At 43.9% G+C, this 22,440-nt stretch overlaps 1 protein-coding gene across 2 annotated transcripts in view; it reads right to left on the bottom strand.

Annotated features, from left to right (window-relative positions):
- Nucleotides 1–913: 913 nt before the first annotated feature.
- Nucleotides 914–22,440, bottom strand: part of NID2 (nidogen 2) — an 87,669-nt gene continuing 66,142 nt past the window's right edge. For both annotated transcript variants that reach the window (XM_067463104.1, XM_067463103.1), the window contains 8 exons: nucleotides 18,169–18,390; nucleotides 17,895–18,064; nucleotides 10,188–10,317; nucleotides 8,479–8,650; nucleotides 8,217–8,374; nucleotides 6,659–6,782; nucleotides 2,384–2,496; nucleotides 914–1,127 (listed from right to left, as the gene is read on the bottom strand). In XM_067463104.1, the coding sequence (XP_067319205.1) occupies nucleotides 1,117–1,127; nucleotides 2,384–2,496; nucleotides 6,659–6,782; nucleotides 8,217–8,374; nucleotides 8,479–8,650; nucleotides 10,188–10,317; nucleotides 17,895–18,064; nucleotides 18,169–18,390 (1,100 nt within the window). In that variant the 3' untranslated portion in view covers nucleotides 914–1,116. The remainder of the gene's footprint in view (nucleotides 1,128–2,383; nucleotides 2,497–6,658; nucleotides 6,783–8,216; nucleotides 8,375–8,478; nucleotides 8,651–10,187; nucleotides 10,318–17,894; nucleotides 18,065–18,168; nucleotides 18,391–22,440) is intronic.

The following is a 22,440-nucleotide window of genomic DNA, read 5'->3' on the forward strand; positions in this document are numbered from 1 at the left end:
GGTCTTCAGTCCTGCCTGCACAAGGGTTTAACCCATTGCGCTACCGGGGGCTCCAGGGCCAGCTAAGGCTCCCAATAAAGGAAGCAGCCAGGCTTTGAAGCTGCAAGGGCATTCAGTGCTAATCAAGGTGGCCAATTGCACTCTCCCCGGATTTGAACCTGCAACCTGTCAGTCTTTCTGCACAAGGGTTTAACCCATTGTTCCACCGGGGGCTCCAGGGCCAGCTAAGGCCTCCCAACAAAGGAAGCAGCCAGGCTTTGAAGCTGCAAGGGCATTCAGTGCTAATCAAGGTGGCCAATTGCACTCTCCCCGGATTTGAACCTGCAACCTGTCAGTCTTCAGTCCTGACTTGCACAAGGGTTTAACCCATTGCGCTACTGGGAGCTCCAGGGCCAGCTAAGGCCTCCTAACAAAGGAAGCAGCCAGGCTTTGAAGCTGCAAGGGCATTCAGTGCTAATCAAGGTGGCCAATTGCAACATTCTCCCACCCTGGACATCATTTCACAGATATATAAACCCCACTTGCCTAATTTCCAACAGACCTCACAACCTCTTAAGGATGCCTGCTATAGATGTGGGTGAAACGTCAGGAGGGAATGCTTCTGGAACATGGCTAGACAGCCTGGAAAACTCACAGCAACCCAATTAAGGCACTGCTACAAGAAGCCCAGCCTAGAAAGCGTCCTTCTTGACCTAAGGCGGGTCCTTCCTTCTGTCCCCATTTCAACATGTGTTGAGTCTCTTTCCAATAAAATATCCCTGGAGTAAGACAATGCTTATATGGTCCTATTTTCCCCTTAAGTTGCTCCTGTCACCCATAGCACCATTTCTTCTTGGCAAATAGATTTAAAAAGTTCTTTTTGTTGTTGTTGTTGTAAAAAATAAAAATACAGTAGTACAAATCTGAGGTATAACTTTACAAAACAAAATACTGGATAATTTGGCTTTAAGCTTAAGACGACTTCATTCCCTTTGGTAACAGATCGCTGCTCGTCTGGACGCAGCGTTGAAGAGTCTCTTCCGTTATGTACAAGAGTAACAGGAGGAGGGACTCTTCGGCCAGCGGTCCTAGTAGTGGAATTTGAACCCTCTGCTCCCCTGCCAGGTCCCAGGTAGTTTACTTTCTTGCTGCAAAGAGAGAGAAAAAAGAGAGGTTTATTTTGGAAGGCTGTCGATCTTGGGCAGTGAGGCAGAGTTTTCCCACTTTTCTATTTCAGTTGTCAATAACTCCTTTTCATCCTGGAAAGAAGTAACTAAAGAGCGGCCGCAAGATTCTGTCCTGGGCCCAGAGCTGTTCAGCATCTTTATCAATGATGTGGATGATGGAATAGAGGGCGTACTGATCAAATTTGCAGATGACTCCAAATTGGGAAGGATAGTTAAGAGGAAGAGTCAGAATCCATAATAATAATAATAATAATAATAATAATAATAATAATAATAATAAACATGGCTGTGGCTCACAAATGGAACTCATGGACAACAAGTTAAACATGAGCCAACAATGTGATGTGGCGGCAAAAAAAGCCAATGGGATTTTGGCCTGCATCTATAGGAGCCTAGTGTCTAGATCTAGGGAAGTCATGCTCCCCATGCTCTATTCTGCTTTGGTTAGACCACATCTGGAATATTGTGTCCAATTCTGGGCACCACAATTCAAGAGAGATATTGACAAGCTGGAAAGTGTCCAGAGGAGGGCGACTAAAATGATCAAGGGTCTGGAGAACAAGCCCTATGAGGATCAGCTTAAGGAGCTGGGCATGTTTAGCCTAAAGAAGAGAAGGCTGAGAGGAGATATGATAGCCATGTATAAATATGTGAGAGGAAGCCACAGGGAGGAGGGAGCAAGCTTACTGCTGCCCTGGAGACTAGGACGCGGAACAATGGCTTCAAACTACAAGAGAGGAGATTCCATCTGAACATGAGGAAGAACTTCCTGACTGTGAGAGCCGTTCAGCAGTGGAACTCTCTGCCCCGGAGTGTGGTGGAGGCTCCTTCTTTGGAAGCTTTTAAACAGAGGCTGGATGGCCATCTGTCAGGGGTGATTTGAATGCAATATTCCTGCTTCTTTGAAGAATGGGGTTGGACTGGATGGCCCATGAGGTCTCTTCCAATTCTTTGATTCTATGATTCTATTATTATTATTATTATTATTATTAATAATAATAATAATAATAATAATTAGTTTCAGCAGCTCCTACTTACCTTGGCACAATGGAGCATACTCCATCTTTGCCCCTGGCACCCACCCAAGTGCAAATAGCTTTGCAACGCTCTTGCAGAAAATCACACATATGCCCAAATAGAAGGGCTTCTTTTTGCAGGAAGCGCAAGTGTTTCTGCTCAAGGCTGACCCTTCTTTCACACACCGCCTCTGTTCTCACCTCCTGGGCAGTAAGGATGGACGGCAGTTATTCCGTAGAGGTGCGTCCGTTGCTCTGGAAGGTACTCGTCTGTAAAAGCGCCACTGTCTTTGTTCACGGCTATTACCCCATCCCTGTGCCAAAAACAAAATACAAAACAATGTTCATTCAATGTATTGTCGAAGGCTTTCATGGCCGGAATGACTGGGTTGTTGTAGGTTTTTTCGGGCTATATGGCCATGTTCTAGAGGCATTTTCTCCTGACGTTTCGCCTGCATCTATGGCAAGCATCCTCAGAGGTAGTGAGGCCTGTTGGAACTAGGAAAATTGGGTTTATATATCTATGGGATGATAAAGGGTGGGACAAAGAACTCTTATCTGTTGGAGCTAGGTGTGAATGTTTCAACTGATCACCTTGATTAGCATTTGATGGCCTGGCAGAGCCTGGAGCAATCTTTTGTTGAGAGGTGATTCAATGTCCTTATGTGTTTCCTCTCTGTTGTTGTGCTGTTGTAATTTTAGAGTTTTTTTTAATACTGGTGGCCAGATTTTGTTCATTTTCATGGTTTCCTCTTTTCTGTTGAAATTGTCCACATCCTGGTGGATCTCAATGGCTTCTCTGTGTAGTCTGACATGGTGGTTGTGAGAGTGGTCCAGCATTTCTATGTTCTCAAATAATATGCTGTGTCCAGGTTGGTTCCTCAGGTGCTCTGCTATGGCTGACTTCTCAGGCTGAAGTAGTCTGCAGTGCCCTTCATGTCCCTTGATTCGTGTCTGGGCAATGCTGCTGCGTTTGGTGGTCCCTATGGAGACTTCTTGTCCACAGCTGCAAGGTACACGGTAGACTCCTGCAGAAGTGAGGGGATCCCTCTTGTCCTTTGCTGAACGGAGCATTTGCTGGATTTTCTTGGTGGGTCTGTAGATAGTTTGTATGTTGTGTTTCCTCATCAGCTTCCCTATGCGGTTAGTGGTTCCCTTGATGTATGGCACCTAATCACCTCTCGACAAAAGATTCCCCCAGGCTCTGCCAGGCCATCAAAAGCTGATCAAGATGGTCAGTTGAAACATTCACACCTAGCTCCAACAGACAAGAGTCCTTTGTCCCACCCTGGTCATTCCACAGATATATAAACCCATTTTTCTAGTTCCAACAGACCTCTTGCCATAGATGCAGGCACAACGTCAGGAGAGAATGCCTCAAGAACATGGACATGCAGCCCGAAAAAACCTACAACAACCCAATGTCCATTCAGCCTACTCAACAACCCTCCTTTTAGAACTGTCCCAGCGAAGAGGATCGAGGAAGAAAAGTGAACTCCAGGATGGTTTTCTTAACTGATTTTTTAAAATTCTGAACTAAAGAAAAACATATTACAAAATCCTAAAAAGCATACAAAAAGCAAAAGTATTGATAAAACTAAGCAGTGTAGCTACTACAGCATACTACAGACATAAATCAAAAGCAAACACACCAACAAAACATGTACCTACATTAACATGCGTTGTACTAATCTACAAACACTCCGAAGTGGTTTTGTCTCTTACTTGGATTAAGTTGTTTGGAGAGACAGAAGAACAGCGGTTGGCTGGAGGATGTTATCAGAACTGTGATGGATAAAATCAAAGGCTTACCACCCCACCAATAGGGGTGTCTGCACTGTAGAAGGAATGCAGTTTGACACCACTTTAGCTACTATGGTTCAAAGCTAGGGAATCCTGGGAGCTGCAGTTTGGTGAGGCGCTAGCCTTGATGAGAAGGCCAAAAGCCTTGCACAATAATAATAATAATAATAATAATAATAATAATAATAATACTCAGTTCTTGTGGGTTTTTTCGGACTATATGGCCATGTTCTAGAAGCATTTCTCCTGACGTTTCACCTGCATCTATGGCAAGCTTCCTCAGAGGTAATGAGGTCTGCTGGAGCTGGGAAAAAAGGGGTTTATATATCTGTGGAATGACCTGGGTGAGACAAAAGGCTTTTGTAAGTTGGGCTGGGTGTGGATCTTTCAACTGACCACCTTGATTAGCATACAATGGGCTGACTGTGCCTGGAGCAAACTCTTCTTGAAAGGTGATTAGATGTCCCTGCCTGTTTTTCTCTCTGCTGTTTTTGCTTTTGCAATTTTAGAATTTTTTAATACTGGTAGCCAGATTTTGTTCATTTTCATGGTTTCCTCCTTTCTGTTGAAATTGTCCACATGCTTCTTGTGTATTTCAGTGGCTTCTCTGTGTAGTCTGACATGGTGGTTGTGAGAGTGGTCCAGCATTTTTGTGTTCTCAAATAATATGCTGTGTCCAGGTTGGTTCATCAGGTGCTCTGCTATGGCTGACTTCTCTGCAGACTACTCCAACCAGAGAAATCAGCCATAGCAGAGCACCTGATGAACCAACCTGGACACAGCATATTATTTGAGAACACAGAAAAGCTGGACCACTCTCACAACCACCATGTCAGACTACACAGAGAAGCCATTGAAATCCACAAACATGTGGACCATTTCAACAGAAAGGAGGAAACCATGAAAATGAACAAAATCTGGCTACCAGTATTAAAAAATTCTAAAATTGCAACAGCAAAAACAGCAGAGAGGAAACAGACAGGGACATCTAATCACCTTTCAAGAAGAGTTTGCTCCAGGCACAGTCAGCCCATTGTATGCTAATCAAGGTGGTCAGTTGAAAGATCCACACCCAGCCCAACTTACAAAAGCCTTTTGTCTCACCCAGGTCATTCCACAGATATATAAACCCCCTTTTTTCCTAGTTCCAACAAACCTCACTACCTCTGAGGATGCTTGCCATAGATGCAGGCGAAATGTCAGGAGAAATGCCTCTAGAACCTGGCCATATAGCCCGAAAAAACCCACAAGAACTGAGTGATTCCAGCCATGAAAGCCTTCGACAATAATAATAATACTTTATTTATTTACTTATTTATTATTATTATTGCACAACTACACGAACCCTTAATACAGTTCCTCAAATTGCGGTGACCCCCAACCATAACATTATTTTCGTTGCTACTTCATCACTGTAATTTTGCTACTGTTATGAATCGTCATGTAAATATCGAGTATGCCAGATGTATTTTCATTCACTGGACCAAATTTGGCACAAATAACCAATACGCCCAAATTTGGATACTGGTGGGGTTGGGAGGGGGGTTGATTTTGTCAGTTGGGAGTTGTAGTTGCTGGGATTTATAGTTAACCTACAATCAAAGAGCATTCTGAACTTCACCAACGAGGGAATTGAATCAGACTTGCCACACAGAACTCCCATGAGCAACAGAAAATACTGGAAGTGTTTGGGGGGCATTGATTTTGAGTTTGGGAGTTGTAGTTCACCTACATTCAGAGATCACTGTGGACTCAAACAATGACGGATCTGGACCAAACTTGGCATGGATACTCAATATGCCCAAATGTGAACACTGGTGGAGTTTGGGGGAAATAGACCTTGACATTTGGGAGTTGTAGTTGCTGGGATTTATAGTTCAACTACAATCAAAGATCATTCTGAACTCCACCAATTATAAAATTGAACCTGACTTGCCACACAGAACTCCCATGACCAACAGAAAATACTGGAAGTGTTTGGGGAGGCATTGACCTTGAGTTTGGGAGTTGTAGCTCACCTACATTCAGAGAGAACTATGGACTCAAACAACGATGGATCTGGACCAAACTTGGTATGGATACTCAATATGCCCAAATGTGAACACTGGTGGAATTTGGGGGAAATAGGCCTTGACATTTGGGAGTTGTAGTTGCTGGGATTTATAGTTCACCTACAATCAAAGAGCATTCTGATTTCCACCAATGATAGAAATTGGATCAAACTTCCCACACAAAACCCCCATGACAAACAGAAAATACTGTGTTTTCTGATGGTCTCCGGCGACCCCTCTGACACCCTCTTGTGACGTCCTCATGGGTTCTGACCTCCAGGTTGAGAATCGTGCCCTAGATTGAATGAATGCACCTGGACTGCGGTTCCCCTCTTTTGCCATTCCCCTGCTGCTTGCCCAACAAACAGGGGTCTTTCCCAATGAGATGCCTCTTGAAACCAAAAAGGTGCGCATGACCAAAGTTGGTTCCATGTGTCACTCCAAAGGCCACACTTTGCTCCTATAAAAGCTGGCTGCCAACCTCTGGTTCCTCTGCATGAACAAGGGAGAATGAGCATTTGCATCCCAAATGGTGCTGCCAAAGAGCCACCCCCTTTAGCCACTGAAGTTGGCTACCTGTTTGTTTGGCCTCAAGTTTCTGGGCTAGGAGGGAGAGACCTACCTTCTCCAATCTGTGTGGAAGAAGTAATTGGCGTAGCTGACGATACTGAAAGGGTAGTTGAGGTTATTCTGGATGACCCGCCTTCCCCTTCCATCAGGTAAAGCGCACTCCAGCTTTTTGGTTCCTATAGGAAACAAAAGAGAGTTAAACCTGAGAATGACTTCACTTCCTCTCTTTTTGGATTTTGTACACAACACTATCTTAACAAAATTTGAAACATTTTCTGTTCCTGATATGAAAGTGTAATTTCCTTTTTCATTGTGTGGTCCTTACTTCGAAAATAGTTGTTCGACTCCAGAAACTCCATTCATGTGGCTGCCACAAACTATGTTGAATTGGTTGAGACTTTATGACAGGTATGGGCAAACCCAAGCCCAGGTGCCAGATGTGGCCTCTTCGGGCTCTTTTCTCAGGCCCTCCTCTCTCACTATCTTATCCTTCCTTCTTTCTCTCTTTCCTTCCTCCTTCCCTCCCTCTTTCTCCCCCCTTCCTTCCTTCCTTCCTTCCTTCCTTCCTTCCTTCCTTCCTTCCTTCCTTCCTTCCTTCCCTTTTGTCCTTCCTTCCCTTTTGTCTTTCCTTCCCTTTTGTCTTTCCTTCCTTCTCTCTTTCTCCTTCCTTCCTTCCTTCCTTCCTTCCTTCCTTCCTTCCTTCCTTATCTTCCTCCCTTCTTATCTTCCTTCATTCCTTTTTTTCTTCCTTCCTTCCCTCTTGTCTTTCCTTCCTTCTCTTTCTCCTTCCTTCCTTCCTTCCTTCCTTCCTTCCTTCCTTCCTTGTCTTTCCTTCCTTCCTTCCTTTCTTTTCTTCCTTCCTTCCTTCCTTCACTGTCTTTCCTTCCTTCCTTCCTTCCTTCCTTCCTTCCTTCCTTCCTTCCTTCCCTTTTGTCCCTCCTTCCTTCTCTTTCTCCTTCCTTCCTTCCTTCCTTCTTTCCTTCCTTCCTTCCTTCCTTCCCTTTTGTCCCTCCTTCCTTCTCTCTTTCCTCCCTCTTGCCCTTCCCTTCCACCCTTCCTTCCATCCTTCTCTTCCTCCCTTCCTTCTCTTTTTCCTTCCTCCTTTCCTCCTGGGGAATGTTTAGCTGGGAGAAGTGAAGGTCAAGCGGGATCATGAGAACCATGTTTCTAGATTTCAAGTTCAGTTGTTGCACGCACAAAATCATGTAAGGAAGACAATGTGTATAAAACTGCCTCCAAACTACATGCATAAGGTGCATGTAAAACATCAGTGAAGTCTGAGTATAGACTTGGGTCCCATCTCCAAGATATTCTCCTAATGTACTTATACTTAGCCCTCCACATTTCCAGATTCAACTTTTGTGGCTTTGATGATTTGTGGATTTGATTAAAATGTTCTTGCTAGACATTCAGAAAGATTATATAGCCAACTTCCTGTGGACATTGACCACAGAGTCATAGTGGATGGCTTAGATATTCCTACAGAGATCTTCTCTCGGGCCTGACTGCAAATCTAAGTATTTCAAAATCCCTCAAAAGTCCCATTCTCAAGTACTTCAGTTAAGAGATATTCAACTTGAATAGTTCCTTTTCTACAAAACACACGTCACCTGCGTCCGCCCAGCAAATCTGTTTGGAAAAAGGGTCGAAGGTTAAACCGTTGGGCAGCCCAATGTCTTGGTTGACCAGAATCCGCCTGTGTTCTCCCGTCACGGTGGACGTCTCGATTTTGGGGGCTTCACGGTTCCAATCCGTCCAGTAAAGATTCCTGGAGGGGAGAGAGGGTTGGCCATGCAGTTAAATTTTTTTTAGGAAGGATAAAAATAAATAAATAAAAGGCACCTGGGGTCAAAGATAGTGTCAACCACTCACCCACGGATGGGATCCACTGCTATTGCACGAGGGTTGACCAGGTCTGTGGCAAAAAGGGTTCGCCGTTCCGTACCGTCCAGCCTCGCACTCTCAATTTTGTCCAAGCCGCTGTCCGTCCAAAACATGGTGCTCCGGAGGTGGTCAATGGCAAGGCCTTCAGGACTGATCAGGCCTAAGAGAGCAGAAGCCAAGGAAGGAAATACAGGACAAGACTTCCTTTACATACTTTCTATATAAAAGGGTTACAATAGGAAATCAGGCAGGGAGTGGACAGCACAAAAGAGTTCTCCTATCAATGGTTCTTTGATTCAAAGGATGGAGCTTGAAGAACACTATCATGTAGGAAGGTAGCCATGAAATATCAGTAAAAGTAACTCTTGGTTATGCTACCCTAAGCCTGTGAAAGAATTACAGCCATTGGATGACATAACATGGACATATTTTGTAATTTGCTTTGTTCTTTTAAATTGGGAGCTTAACACATTGGATTACAACAGACCCAAGAAGAATTGAGCTACATGTTGATTTACCATTCAATAAATCCATTCAATAGATCCAATGGGTCTACTCCTGTTGGAATGAACTATGTGATATGACATTGTCATATACCAGCGTTTCTCAACCTGGGGGTCGGGACCCCTGGAGGGGTCGCGAGGGGGTATCAGAGGGGTCGCCAATGACCATCAGAAAACACAGTCTTTTCTGTTAGTCATGGGGATTCCGTGTGGAAAGTTTGGCCCAATTCTATCATTGATGGGATTCAGAATGCTCTTTGATTGTATGTGAACTATAAATCCCAACGACTACAACTCCCAACTGTCAAGGTCTATTTTCCCCAAACTTCACCAGTGTTTGCATTTGGGCATATAGAGTGTTTGTGCCAAGTTTGGTTCAGATCCAACATTGTTTGAGTCCACAGTGCTCTTGGGATATAGGTGAACTACAACTCCCAAACTCAAGGTCAATGCCCACCAAACCCTTCTAGTGTTTTCTGTTGGTCATGGGAGTCCTGTATGCCATGTTTGGTTCAATTCTGTTCTTGGTGGAGTTCAGAATGCTCTTTGATTGTAGGTGAACTATAAATCCCAGCAACTACAACTCTCAAATGACAATCAATCGCCCCTCTCCCAACCCCACCAGTACTAAATTTGGGCATATTGGACATTTGTGCCAAATTTGGTCCAGTGAATGAAAATACATCCTGCATATAAGACATTTACATTATGATTCATAACAGGAGCAAAATTACAGTTATGAAGTCACAACAAAAATCATGTTGTAGTTGGGGGTCACCACAACATGGGGAACTGTATCAAGGGTCATGACATTAGGAAGGTTGAGAAACACTGTCATATACTATCTGCTTTTGTAAATGGAATGGCTTCCATCAACCCAAAAGGGAAGGAGATGAGCAATTTCCCTCTGTCCCATGTTTTCAAATATATTATTTGGGGTCATGAGACCTTCTAGAGAAGATGTGAAGATGTATCACAGGGAGGAGAGGGAAATATTATTTTACAGACCTCGCAGTGTTGTTTGAGGCAGTTTAGGTGGATTGATCCTGAGTAAGGAGTCAGAGTTCAAAGGAGCTGTCTGTGGTGCTGAATCACAACTCCAATGCAATTTCAGCACCTCAGAGAGCTCCATCGCCCAAAAGCTAACCCTCTGATAGGAACGCCACCTTTGTCCAGTGGATATGAGTCACCTACCTGAGCTGATGACCGTCTCCGGCTCTGCCCCTGGCTCCAGGCTCGCCCGGCTGATGCTCCGTCCCGCCACGTCCGTCCAGTACATCATTTTCCCCCGACAGTCATAGCCAATCCCCACCACAATGGATCCCTGCAGTGGGGTTGTGGGAAGAAGAAGACACATCCAAATAGTTAGAAAGAGATCTTTGTCTAGTCTCTGGGTAACAAGGGTCCAAGTAGATTCCCAGAGTGAAGTAGGTGTTGGCATTAGTAGAGTATCGCAGAAGCTCAGAATAATGGACTCTGAATTGGCTTGGCTTGGACTCTCCAATAAAAGCAGAGTTCATCTTTACTTAAGCAGCTCATAATATACAACATACGCCATCAGCGGACAGACGTGAAGAACACAAAACGAAAGAGATAAGCACTAATTCAAACTGCAGCTGGAAGGAAGTTTAGCTCTGGCACTCCCTAATCTTTCACACAGCAAGAACTCAGGGTCACATTCTCACAGCTTGTTACTTTCCTGTTTAACCCTTCTGTGCCAAACTACATCCTGGCAATACAATTCTATTACAATTACAATCCTAGTACATAAAATTACATTTAAACATACATTATACATAAATCATACACTGACAGTAGGGACCCTAAAACTGGATTGCTTCAAAACAGAACCCCATCGAGGACCAACATCAGAACCTAGATGGGGATTTAGCAACTTCTTGCCTGTATCCTTACAACCAGAGAGAGGAAACCAAGTTATAAGCCATAACTAAGGTAAATTTCAGAGATAAAGCCAAAGTTACTTAACTGATGAAGAGTCATATCCCTATGTCTCCTTGGGGCTATTCTACCATATTTTTAGAACTTCCTAGATTAAGACTCAGGGGAGAGCTTTATTTTCAATAATAAGCCATTAGCCAATTACAGTGCAGTGCAGCAGGTGGTCAGTGGTTTGCTCCTCTCCACACTCGCATGTCGAGGATTCCACTTTGTAGCCCCATTTCTGAAGGTTGGCTCTGCATTTCGTGGTGCCAGAGCGCAGTCTGTTCAGCGCCTTCCAAGTCTCCCAGTCCTCTGTGTGCCCAGGGGGGAGTCTCTCATCTGGTATCAGCCATTGGTTGAGGTTCTGGGTTTGAGCCTGCCACTTTTGGACTCTCACTTGCTGAGGTGTTCCAGCAAGTGTCTCTGTAGATCTCAGAAAATTATTTCTAGATTTAAGTCGTTGACGTGCTGGCTGAGACCCAAACAGGGGATGAGCTGGAGATGTCTCTGCCTTGGTCCTTTCACTATTGGCTGCTACTTCCCGGCGGATGTCAAGTGGTGCAATACCGGCTAAACAGTGTAATTTCTCCAGTGGTGTAGGGCGCAGACACCCCGTGATAATGTGGCATGTCTCATTCAGAGCCACATCCACTGTTTTAGCGTGGTGAGATGTGTTCCACACTGGGCATGCATACTCAGCAGCAGAGTAGCACAGCGCAAGGGCAGATGTCTTCACTGTGTCTGGTTGTGATCCCCAGGTTGTGCCAGTCAGCTTTCGTATGAAATTGTTTCTAGCGCCCACTTTTTGTTTGATATTCAGGCAGTGCTTCTTGTAGGTCAGAGCACGGTCCAGAGTGACTCCCAGGTATTTGGGTGTGCTGCAATCCTCCAGTGGGATTCCTTCCCAGGTAATCCTGTTAGGAATTGTGGGAGTTGAAGTCCAAAACACCTGGAGGGCCCAAGTTTTCCCAAACCTGGTATAGAATGAATAAAATGGAGCTATATTCCAGGGTTATCAACAAAACTGTGTTGAAGTCTTTGGGGGTCCTTGCCTGTGACTTTAGGTTTATTTACTTGTTGAATCGTCTCATGCACAAGCGCTCAAGTCACAGTTATCATTATGGTCCAGTTGCAATGGCTGTTCAAATACCACAGGGATGTCTGCATGAACTACAAGCATGCACCATTGTTGAAATTGCTACTGGGTTTTTAGAAGTTTGACCAAACCTTCTGGGATTGTAGCTACAATACTTTATGGGAGGAGGCCCATGTGGTTAACCCCCAATCCTATGAACGACACATGTTTTTGACCTTCTGCTTTGCTCCATGAAAGTGAGTGAAATGCCGCAGGGTTCCGTCCTGGGCCCGGTCCTGTTCAACATCTTTATTAATGACTTAGATGAAGGGCTAGAAGGCAGGATCATCAAGTTTGCAGATGACACCAAATTGGGAGGGATAGCCAATACTCCAGAGGACAGGAGCAGGATTCAAAATGATCTTGACGGATTAGAGAGATGAATGGCCAAAACTAACAAAATGAAGTTCAGCAGTGACAAATGAAAGATACTCCACTTTGGCAGGAAAAACGAAATGCAAAGATACAGAATGGGGGACAATGCCTGGCTCAAGAGCAGGACGTGTGAAAAAGATCTTGGAGTCCTCGTAGACAACAAGTTAAACATGAGCCAACAATGTGAAGTGGCGGGAAAAAAAGCCAATGGGATTTTGGCCTGCATCAAGAGGAGCATAGTGTCTAGGTCCAGGGAAGTCATGCTACCCCTCCTTTTTGCTTTGGTTAGACCACACCTGGAATATTGTGTCCAATTCTGAGTACCACAATTCAAGAGAGATATTGACAAGCTGGAATGTGTCCAGAGGAGGGCGACTAAAATGATCAAGGGTCTGGAGAACAAGCCCTATGAGGAGCGGCTTAAGGAGCTGGGCATGTTTAGCCTGAAGAAGAGAAGGCTGAGAGGAGATATGATAGCCATGTATAAGTATGTGAGAGGAAGCCACAGGGAGGAGGAGGGAGCAAGCTTGTTTTCTGCTTCCTTGGAGACTAGGACGCGGAACAATGGCTTCAAACTACAAGAGAGGAGATTCCATCTGAACATGAGGAAGAACTTCCTGACTGTGAGAGCCGTTCAGCAGTGGAACTCTCTGCCCCGGAGTGTGGTGGAGGCTCCTTCTTTGGAAACTTTTAAGCAGAGGCTGGATGGCCATCTGTCAGGGGTGATTTGAATGCAATATTCCTGCTTCTTGGCAGAATGGGGTTGGACTGGATGGCCCATGAGGTCTCTTCCAACTCTTTGATTCTATGATTCTATGAAGTGGTCAAATGGGGCCACGGCCTTCCCACAGCCTTGTCTCCTCGGTTCCCCTGCAGAACCTTTGGACATCGTGCTTGAGGTCTGTTTCAAATGAGGAAATCAACACAATCTGTCCTGACAAGTACGTAAGTGTGTGTGGGTTTGCTAAGGCTTCATCTCTCCCTCAGGAGGTGGTCTGAGGAACATCTGCCTTCTCCCTTAAACACATTGTTCCCAGACTGATTCTTGGAAGCGTTGTTTGCAAACATGCCTTGGCTTGGAACTCCCAAAATTTGGAGCAAGTATTATTAACAGTTAGAGACAAAGTATTTTCTCCCATTCACCCACAGAGCTGCAAGTTCGAGAAGGAGGGGAATTACTCCATTGTGGTTCCATTTATTGCCTGGAAATTGGCCAGGGAAACAATAATATAGCTGTCCCTCCACATTTGCTGTTTTGACGTCTGTAGTTTTGATTACACAGCCACACCAAAATATTTTTTCTTGGATTTTAGGCCTGCTTCTAGGGTTATTTAGGGTCCTGATTCAGAAAATTGCTTAGGATGCACCACATCAGGTCTAATTTCTTAAATATAGTTACTTTGATTTTCTGTACGTGAGCCAATGGTGACTGGTATATAGTCTGTATCTCAAAAACTACAGCTCATGGGGGGAAACTGGTGCCATTTTTGGGATCTGCAGATCAACTATACCCAGAATAAGGGCTAACACCTGAAACACCGAAATATGTGTTGGCCAGTGCATAAATTGCCCATTTAAGGAATCTCTAGATCCTCCGGTGCAATTCTGTGTTCCACTTCCACATCCTTTAGCAAGGAATTTCAATGGGTTGCTATGAGTTTTTTGGGCTGTAAGGCCATGTTCCAGCAGCATTCTATCCTGACATTTCACCTGCATCTGTGTCTAATATGCCATTAGACACAGATGCAGGTGAAATGTCAGGAGGTTCTGTTGGAGGTTCTGTTGGAGGTGAGGCAAGTGGAGTGTACATACTTATGGAATGTCCAGGATGGGAGAAGGAAACCTTATCTGCTTGAAGCAAGTGTGAATGTTGCAATTAACAACAACAACAACAACAACAACAACAACAACAACACTTTATTTATATTCCGCCCTTCTCACCCTGAAGGGGACTCAGGCCAGATCACAGTACACATACACAGCGAACATTAAGTGCTGCTTTGTATAGACAATCCACAGAACAAAAGGTGTTTTGTTTCAACTCAGTGTGCAGCTCTTTAGGTGCCATGGAATGTTGGGCTCGAGTCCAGCCATAAGGGGGTGCTGTCACTCCATCTTCTATGATGAAGAGCCGTCAGGACTTCCTCCTTCCTTTTGGTCGCCCAGCATTTTCTGATCTTCTTTCTTTATGGTGTTGTAAAACACCTCCCCTGCTTTTAGCGGTACCTAATTTATCTAATTATAGCTAAAGCTATAATTAGAGAAATTTATAACTGCTTAGGTAAACAGAAATTTTGAATTGCTTACGTAAACAGTGAACTAGGCTGATAGTCGGCAGCTTATGCCGACCCGGGGCTTCAAACTTGCAACCTTTCGATTGCTAGAGCTTATAATTGCTGGTGATTTTACCAGCTGAGTAGCCATCAAGCTGTAAAGTCAATCAGTTCTGTCCCCTATTTATTTATTTACTGTATTTGTATACCGCCTTTCTCAGCCAATTGGTGACTCAAGGCAATTTATGAGCTCCTCCCCCACAAATATATCTTTTTCATTACTATCTCATCCAGAGTTTTATCATTTTATGCTGTGCATTTGGCCCGCCCATTGTGTTTGATTTTCCATTATGTTATTTTGCACTGTTTATTTTACTTCATTGGCTTATTTATTTTATCGTGATGTTATTTTTGTTGTTTATATTTTATTTTGCTGTAATGTATCACTGGGCTTGGCATCATGTAAGCTGCTCCGAGTCCCCTTTGGGAAGATGGTGGCGGGGTATAAATAATAATAATAATAATTATTATTATTATTATTAAGGGTATGTACATAGAGGAAGTTTTGCCTCTGTTGCCTGGAGGCATCCTCTGTTTGGCAGGTTTTCACTGGCAGTGTTCTTGATTCTGGTGTTTTTTAATACTGGTCACCAGATTTTGTTCATTTTCATGGTTTCCTCCTTTCTGTTGAAATTGTCCACATCCTTCTTGTGGAGTTCAATGGCTTCTCTGTGTAGTCTGACATGGTGGTTGTGAGAGTGGTCCAGCATTTCTGTGTTCTCCAATAATCTGCTGTGTCCAGGTTGGTTCCTCGGGTGCTCTGCTGTGGCTGACCTCTCTGGTTGAAGTAGTCTGCAGTGTCTTTCACGTTCCTTGATTCGTGTCTGGGCAATGCTGCGTTTGGTGGTCCCTATGTAGACTTGTACTAGGGGATACTTGCATCATTGCATAATGGCAGCCAGGCTTTGAAGCTGCAAGGCTATTCAGTCCTAATCAAGGTCGACAATTGCATTATTCCCATTTGCCTCTGATAAGTGGGGGCTCCATATGCAGTGTAGGATCCCATCTACACTGCCATATACTCCAGCTTCTGAATACCAAAGATCTAGATACTTGCATCATTGCAGCCAGGCTTTGAAGCTGCAAAGCAGCCAATTGCATACTGGTCACCAGATTTTGTTCATTTTCACGGTTTCCTCCTTTCTGTTGAAATTGTCCACATGCTTATTGTGGATTTCAGTGACTTCTTTCTGTCTGACATGATGCTTGTCAAAGTCGTCTAGAATTTCTGTGTTCTCAAATAATATTCTGTGTCCAGGTTGGTTCATCAGGTGGCTGACTTGTCAGGTTGAATTAGCCTGTGGTGCCTTTCATGTTCTTTGATTCGTCAGGAGAGAATGCTACTGGGACATGGCCATACAGTCCAAAAAACTCACCGCAAACCAGTGATTCTGGCTATGAAAGCCTTTGACAACATAAGGAATTTCCAATCCACCCTCTTTAGATTGAACTTGGGACCATTTTTTCAGAAGGAGATGAACTTGCCTTATGCTATGCCAGAGTCAATTTAGGCTAGGAATACTGATATTGATTGGCAGAAACTCCAAGGAAGCCCTTCGGGTGCTGGACGAGTGCCTGGCCGCTGTGGCTGTCTGGATGAGGAGGAACAAGCTGAGAATCAATCCCGAGAAGACAGAGGTCCTCCTGGTCGATCGTAAACTGGCTTGGGGTATAGGGTGGCAACCTGTGCTGGATAGGGTTGCACCCCCCTTGAAATCGCAGGTCCGCAATCTGGTTGTCCTCCTGGACTCATCACTTACGCTTGAAGCTCAGGCGTCGGCTGTGGCCAGGAGGGCCTTTGCACAATTAAGACTTGTGCTCCAGCTGCGACCGTACCTCGTGAAGGCTGATCTGGCCAGGGTGGTCCATGCCTTAGTCACCTCCAGATTGGACTACTGTAATGCGCTCTATGTGGGGCTGCCCTTGAAAACGGCTTGGAAATTCCAGTTGGTCCAACGGGCGGCAGTCAGATTATTAACTGGTGCTCCTTTCAGGGAGTGGTCAACCCTCCTGTTTAAGGAACTCCACTGGCTGCCGTTCATTTTCTGGTCCCAATTCAAGGTGCAGGTTCTTACCTACAAAGCTCTGACCGGTTTGGGACCCGCCTACCTGCGTGACCGCATTTCTGTGTATGAACCCACACGATCTCTTCGTTCATCTGGAGAGGCCCTCCTTGCACTCCCACCTCCATCGCAGGCGCGACAGGTGGGGACGAGGGACAGGGCCTTCTCAGTGGTGGCCCCTCAACTCTGGAATTCACTTCCCAAGGACATCAGGCATGCCCCAACTCTGGCAGTCTTTAGGAGGAGCCTGAAAACGTGGTTGTTCCACTGTGCCTTCCCAGAATAAGGAATTCTCAGCATTGTGCCCTCCAAATGCACTTTACATTGATTTAAGATTGTTGTACGCTCCCACTAACGCCCCATCTCTCCTACCTTATTCATGTCTAGCATTATTTTTAACTTTAATTGCATTTGGCCCAGCCATAGATTTTAATTGTGTGTTGTATTATTGCCATTGTATATGGCTTTTTTGTTACGAGGTTTATTTAATCTGTTTTACTGTTGTTGTTATTGCTTGTATTGATGTATTATGGGCTCAGCCTCATGTAAGCCGCACCGAGTCCCTTGGGGAGATGGTAGCGGGGTACAAATAAAGTTTAATAGTAATAATAATTGTTTGTTGTTGTTCATTCGTTCAGTCGTCTCCGACTCTTCGTGACCTCATGGACCAGTCCACGCCAGAGCTCCCTGTCGGCCGTTACCACCCCCAGCTCCCTCAAGGTCAGTCCAGTCACTTCAAGGATGTCATCCATCCATCTTGCCCTTGGTCGGCCCCTCTTCCTTTTGCCTTCCACTTTCCCCAGCATCATTGTCTTCTCTAGGCTTTCCTGTCTCCTCATGATGTGACCAAAGTACTTCAACTTTGTCTCTAGTATCTTTCCCTCCAATAATAATTAATAATAATAAAAAGCTTCAGAGTCATAGGGAAGAATCTTTCCCAGTCCAACAGGGAGGAGGTTAGGAACTGAGCCCAAGTCATGCCTGATCATTCCCATCCCTTTGCAGCTCCCTTTGCTCCTCACCCTCATTCCCACCGGGCAGGAGAATACCTTACATGCAAGGAGAGCAGGGTCCTGGCAGCCTCCTTCTTCAGCCGGGTCCCATTCAGGGGCAAAGCACCAATTTGCTGGCCTTGAGCGTAAAGGAGGAACGTCCCTGCGGAAGGTGGAACCACATCGGGGCGAGGAGATGGGTGAACTGTCGGAGGAGCCACACTGGGCAAGCCTAGGACAAAAGAAAAACAATTGAAAGGCATGAGACACAAGGTTATCAACCCTTCCGTTCCCCTCTTCTTGACAAGCTTTGCCACTCGATTGCTGCATTCTTACATGGTGGAGGGACGCCGGGTTCCGACCGCGTGCCTTGGACCTCACGGCCATGTTCGTCCACACACCAGCAGTAGCCGCTGTTCCCGTGGCATTGTAAGGGATTAAAGTGGCCCAGAGAGTCGCACTGGGGCACATACTGGTCATCCTGTGGGTTGCCCCCGTAATGCTCCAGGAGGCTCTGTCTCCAGCGCTCACACATGGTCTGTGGCCTCCGGGTTGGCTCTACGATAAAAAAAAAATGCTGAGATATAGGATGGACTGTCAGAAATACTCAAAATAACTAGATAGTCAAGCACTGAAAGGGTTAAATAGATGCAATGTGAGTCAAGCACTGAAAATGTGATTCAAGCACTGAAAGGGTTAAATAGATGCAATGTGAGTCAAGCACTGAAAATGTGATTCAAGCACTGAAAGGGTTAAATAGATGCAATGTGAGTCAAGCACTGAAAATGTGATTCAAGCACTGAAAGGGTTAAATAGATGCAATGTGAGTCAAGCACTGAAAATGTGATTCAAGCACTGAAAGGGTTAAATAGATGCAATGTGAGTCAAGCACTGAAAATGTGATTCAAGCACTGAAAGGGTTAAATAGCTGCAATGTGAGTCAAGCACTGAAAATGTGATTCAAGCACTGAAAGGGTTAAATAGCTGCAATGTGAGTCAAGCACTGAAAATGTGATTCAAGCACTGAAAGGGTTAAATAGCTGCAATGTGAGTCAAGCACTGAAAATGTGATTCAAGCACTGAAAGGGTTAAATAGCTGCAATGTGAGTCAAGCACTGAAAATGTGATTCAAGCACTGAAAGGGTTAAATAGCTGCAATGTGAGTCAAGCACTGAAAATGTGATTCAAGCACTGAAAGGGTTAAATAGCTGCAATGTGAGTCAAGCACTGAAAATGTGATTCAAGCACTGAAAGGGTTAAATAGCTGCAATGTGAGTCAAGCACTGAAAATGTGATTCAAGCACTGAAAGGGTTAAATAGCTGCAATGTGAGTCAAGCACTGAAAATGTGATTCAAGCACTGAAAGGGTTAAATAGCTGCAATGTGAGTCAAGCACTGAAAATGTGATTCAAGCACTGAAAGGGTTAAATAGCTGCAATGTGAGTCAAGCACTGAAAATGTGATTCAAGCACTGAAAGGGTTAAATAGCTGCAATGTGAGTCAAGCACTGAAAATGTGATTCAAGCACTGAAAGGGTTAAATAGCTGCAATGTGAGTCAAGCACTGAAAATGTGATTCAAGCACTGAAAGGGTTAAATAGCTGCAATGTGAGTCAAGCACTGAAAATGTGATTCAAGCACTGAAAGGGTTAAATAGCTGCAATGTGAGTCAAGCACTGAAAATGTGATTCAAGCACTGAAAGGGTTAAATAGCTGCAATGTGAGTCAAGCACTGAAAATGTGATTCAAGCACTGAAAGGGTTAAATAGCTGCAATGTGAGTCAAGCACTGAAAATGTGATTCAAGCACTGAAAGGGTTAAATAGCTGCAATGTGAGTCAAGCACTGAAAATGTGATTCAAGCACTGAAAGGGTTAAATAGCTGCAATGTGAGTCAAGCACTGAAAATGTGATTCAAGCACTGAAAGGGTTAAATAGCTGCAATGTGAGTCAAGCACTGAAAATGTGATTCAAGCACTGAAAGGGTTAAATAGCTGCAATGTGAGTCAAGCACTGAAAATGTGATTCAAGCACTGAAAGGGTTAAATAGCTGCAATGTGAGTCAAGCACTGAAAATGTGATTCAAGCACTGAAAGGGTTAAATAGCTGCAATGTGAGTCAAGCACTGAAAATGTGATTCAAGCACTGAAAGGGTTAAATAGCTGCAATGTGAGTCAAGCACTGAAAATGTGATTCAAGCACTGAAAGGGTTAAATAGATGCAATGTGAGTCAAGCACTGAAAATGTGATTCAAGCACTGAAAGGGTTAAATAGCTGCAATGTGAGTCAAGCACTGAAAATGTGATTCAAGCACTGAAAGGGTTAAATAGCTGCAATGTGAGTCAAGCACTGAAAATGTGATTCAAGCACTGAAAGGGTTAAATAGCTGCAATGTGAGTCAAGCACTGAAAATGTGATTCAAGCACTGAAAGGGTTAAATAGCTGCAATGTGAGTCAAGCACTGAAAATGTGATTCAAGCACTGAAAGGGTTAAATAGCTGCAATGTGAGTCAAGCACTGAAAATGTGATTCAAGCACTGAAAGGGTTAAATAGCTGCAATGTGAGTCAAGCACTGAAAATGTGATTCAAGCACTGAAAGGGTTAAATAGATGCAATGTGAGTCAAGCACTGAAAATGTGATTCAAGCACTGAAAGGGTTAAATAGCTGCAATGTGAGTCAAGCACTGAAAATGTGATTCAAGCACTGAAAGGGTTAAATAGATGCAATGTGAGTCAAGCACTGAAAATGTGATTCAAGCACTGAAAGGGTTAAATAGCTGCAATGTGAGTCAAGCACTGAAAATGTGATTCAAGCACTGAAAGGGTTAAATAGCTGCAATGTGAGTCAAGCACTGAAAATGTGATTCAAGCACTGAAAGGGTTAAATAGATGCAATGTGAGTCAAGCACTGAAAATGTGATTCAAGCACTGAAAGGGTTAAATAGCTGCAATGTGAGTCAAGCACTGAAAATGTGATTCAAGCACTGAAAGGGTTAAATAGCTGCAATGTGAGTCAAGCACTGAAAATGTGATTCAAGCACTGAAAGGGTTAAATAGCTGCAATGTGAGTCAAGCACTGAAAATGTGATTCAAGCACTGAAAGGGTTAAATAGCTGCAATGTGAGTCAAGCACTGAAAATGTTATTCAAGCACTGAAAGGGTTAAATAGCTGCAATGTGAGTCAAGCACTGAAAATGTGATTCAAGCACTGAAAGGGTTAAATAGCTGCAATGTGAGTCAAGCACTGAAAATGTGATTCAAGCACTGAAAGGGTTAAATAGCTGCAATGTGAGTCAAGCACTGAAAATGTGATTCAAGCACTGAAAGGGTTAAATAGATGCAATGTGAGTCAAGCACTGAAAATGTGATTCAAGCACTGAAAGGGTTAAATAGCTGCAATGTGAGTCAAGCACTGAAAATGTGATTCAAGCACTGAAAGGGCTAAATAGCTGCAATGTGAGTCAAGCACTGAAAATGTGATTCAAGCACTGAAAGGGTTAAATAGATGCAATGTGAGTCAAGCACTGAAAATGTGATTCAAGCACTGAAAGGGTTAAATAGCTGCAATGTGAGTCAAGCACTGAAAATGTGATTCAAGCACTGAAAGGGTTAAATAGCTGCAATGTGAGTCAAGCACTGAAAATGTGATTCAAGCACTGAAAGGGTTAAATAGCTGCAATGTGAGTCAAGCACTGAAAATGTGATTCAAGCACTGAAAGGGTTAAATAGCTGCAATGTGAGTCAAGCACTGAAAATGTGATTCAAGCACTGAAAGGGTTAAATAGATGCAATGTGAGTCAAGCACTGAAAATGTGATTCAAGCACTGAAAGGGTTAAATAGCTGCAATGTGAGTCAAGCACTGAAAATGTGATTCAAGCACTGAAAGGGTTAAATAGCTGCAATGTGAGTCAAGCACTGAAAATGTGATTCAAGCACTGAAAGGGTTAAATAGATGCAATGTGAGTCAAGCACTGAAAATGTGATTCAAGCACTGAAAGGGTTAAATAGCTGCAATGTGAGTCAAGCACTGAAAATGTGATTCAAGCACTGAAAGGGTTAAATAGCTGCAATGTGAGTCAAGCACTGAAAATGTGATTCAAGCACTGAAAGGGTTAAATAGCTGCAATGTGAGTCAAGCACTGAAAATGTGATTCAAGCACTGAAAGGGTTAAATAGCTGCAATGTGAGTCAAGCACTGAAAATGTGATTCAAGCACTGAAAGGGTTAAATAGATGCAATGTGAGTCAAGCACTGAAAATGTGATTCAAGCACTGAAAGGGTTAAATAGCTGCAATGTGAGTCAAGCACTGAAAATGTGATTCAAGCACTGAAAGGGTTAAATAGCTGCAATGTGAGTCAAGCACTGAAAATGTGATTCAAGCACTGAAAGGGTTAAATAGATGCAATGTGAGTCAAGCACTGAAAATGTGATTCAAGCACTGAAAGGGTTAAATAGCTGCAATGTGAGTCAAGCACTGAAAATGTGATTCAAGCACTGAAAGGGTTAAATAGCTGCAATGTGAGTCAAGCACTGAAAATGTGATTCAAGCACTGAAAGGGTTAAATAGATGCAATGTGAGTCAAGCACTGAAAATGTGATTCAAGCAC

The sequence above is a fragment of the Anolis sagrei genome, chromosome 1 (genome assembly GCF_037176765.1).
Source record: "Anolis sagrei isolate rAnoSag1 chromosome 1, rAnoSag1.mat, whole genome shotgun sequence".
In the NCBI taxonomy this organism is placed as follows: Eukaryota; Metazoa; Chordata; class Lepidosauria; order Squamata; family Dactyloidae; genus Anolis; species Anolis sagrei.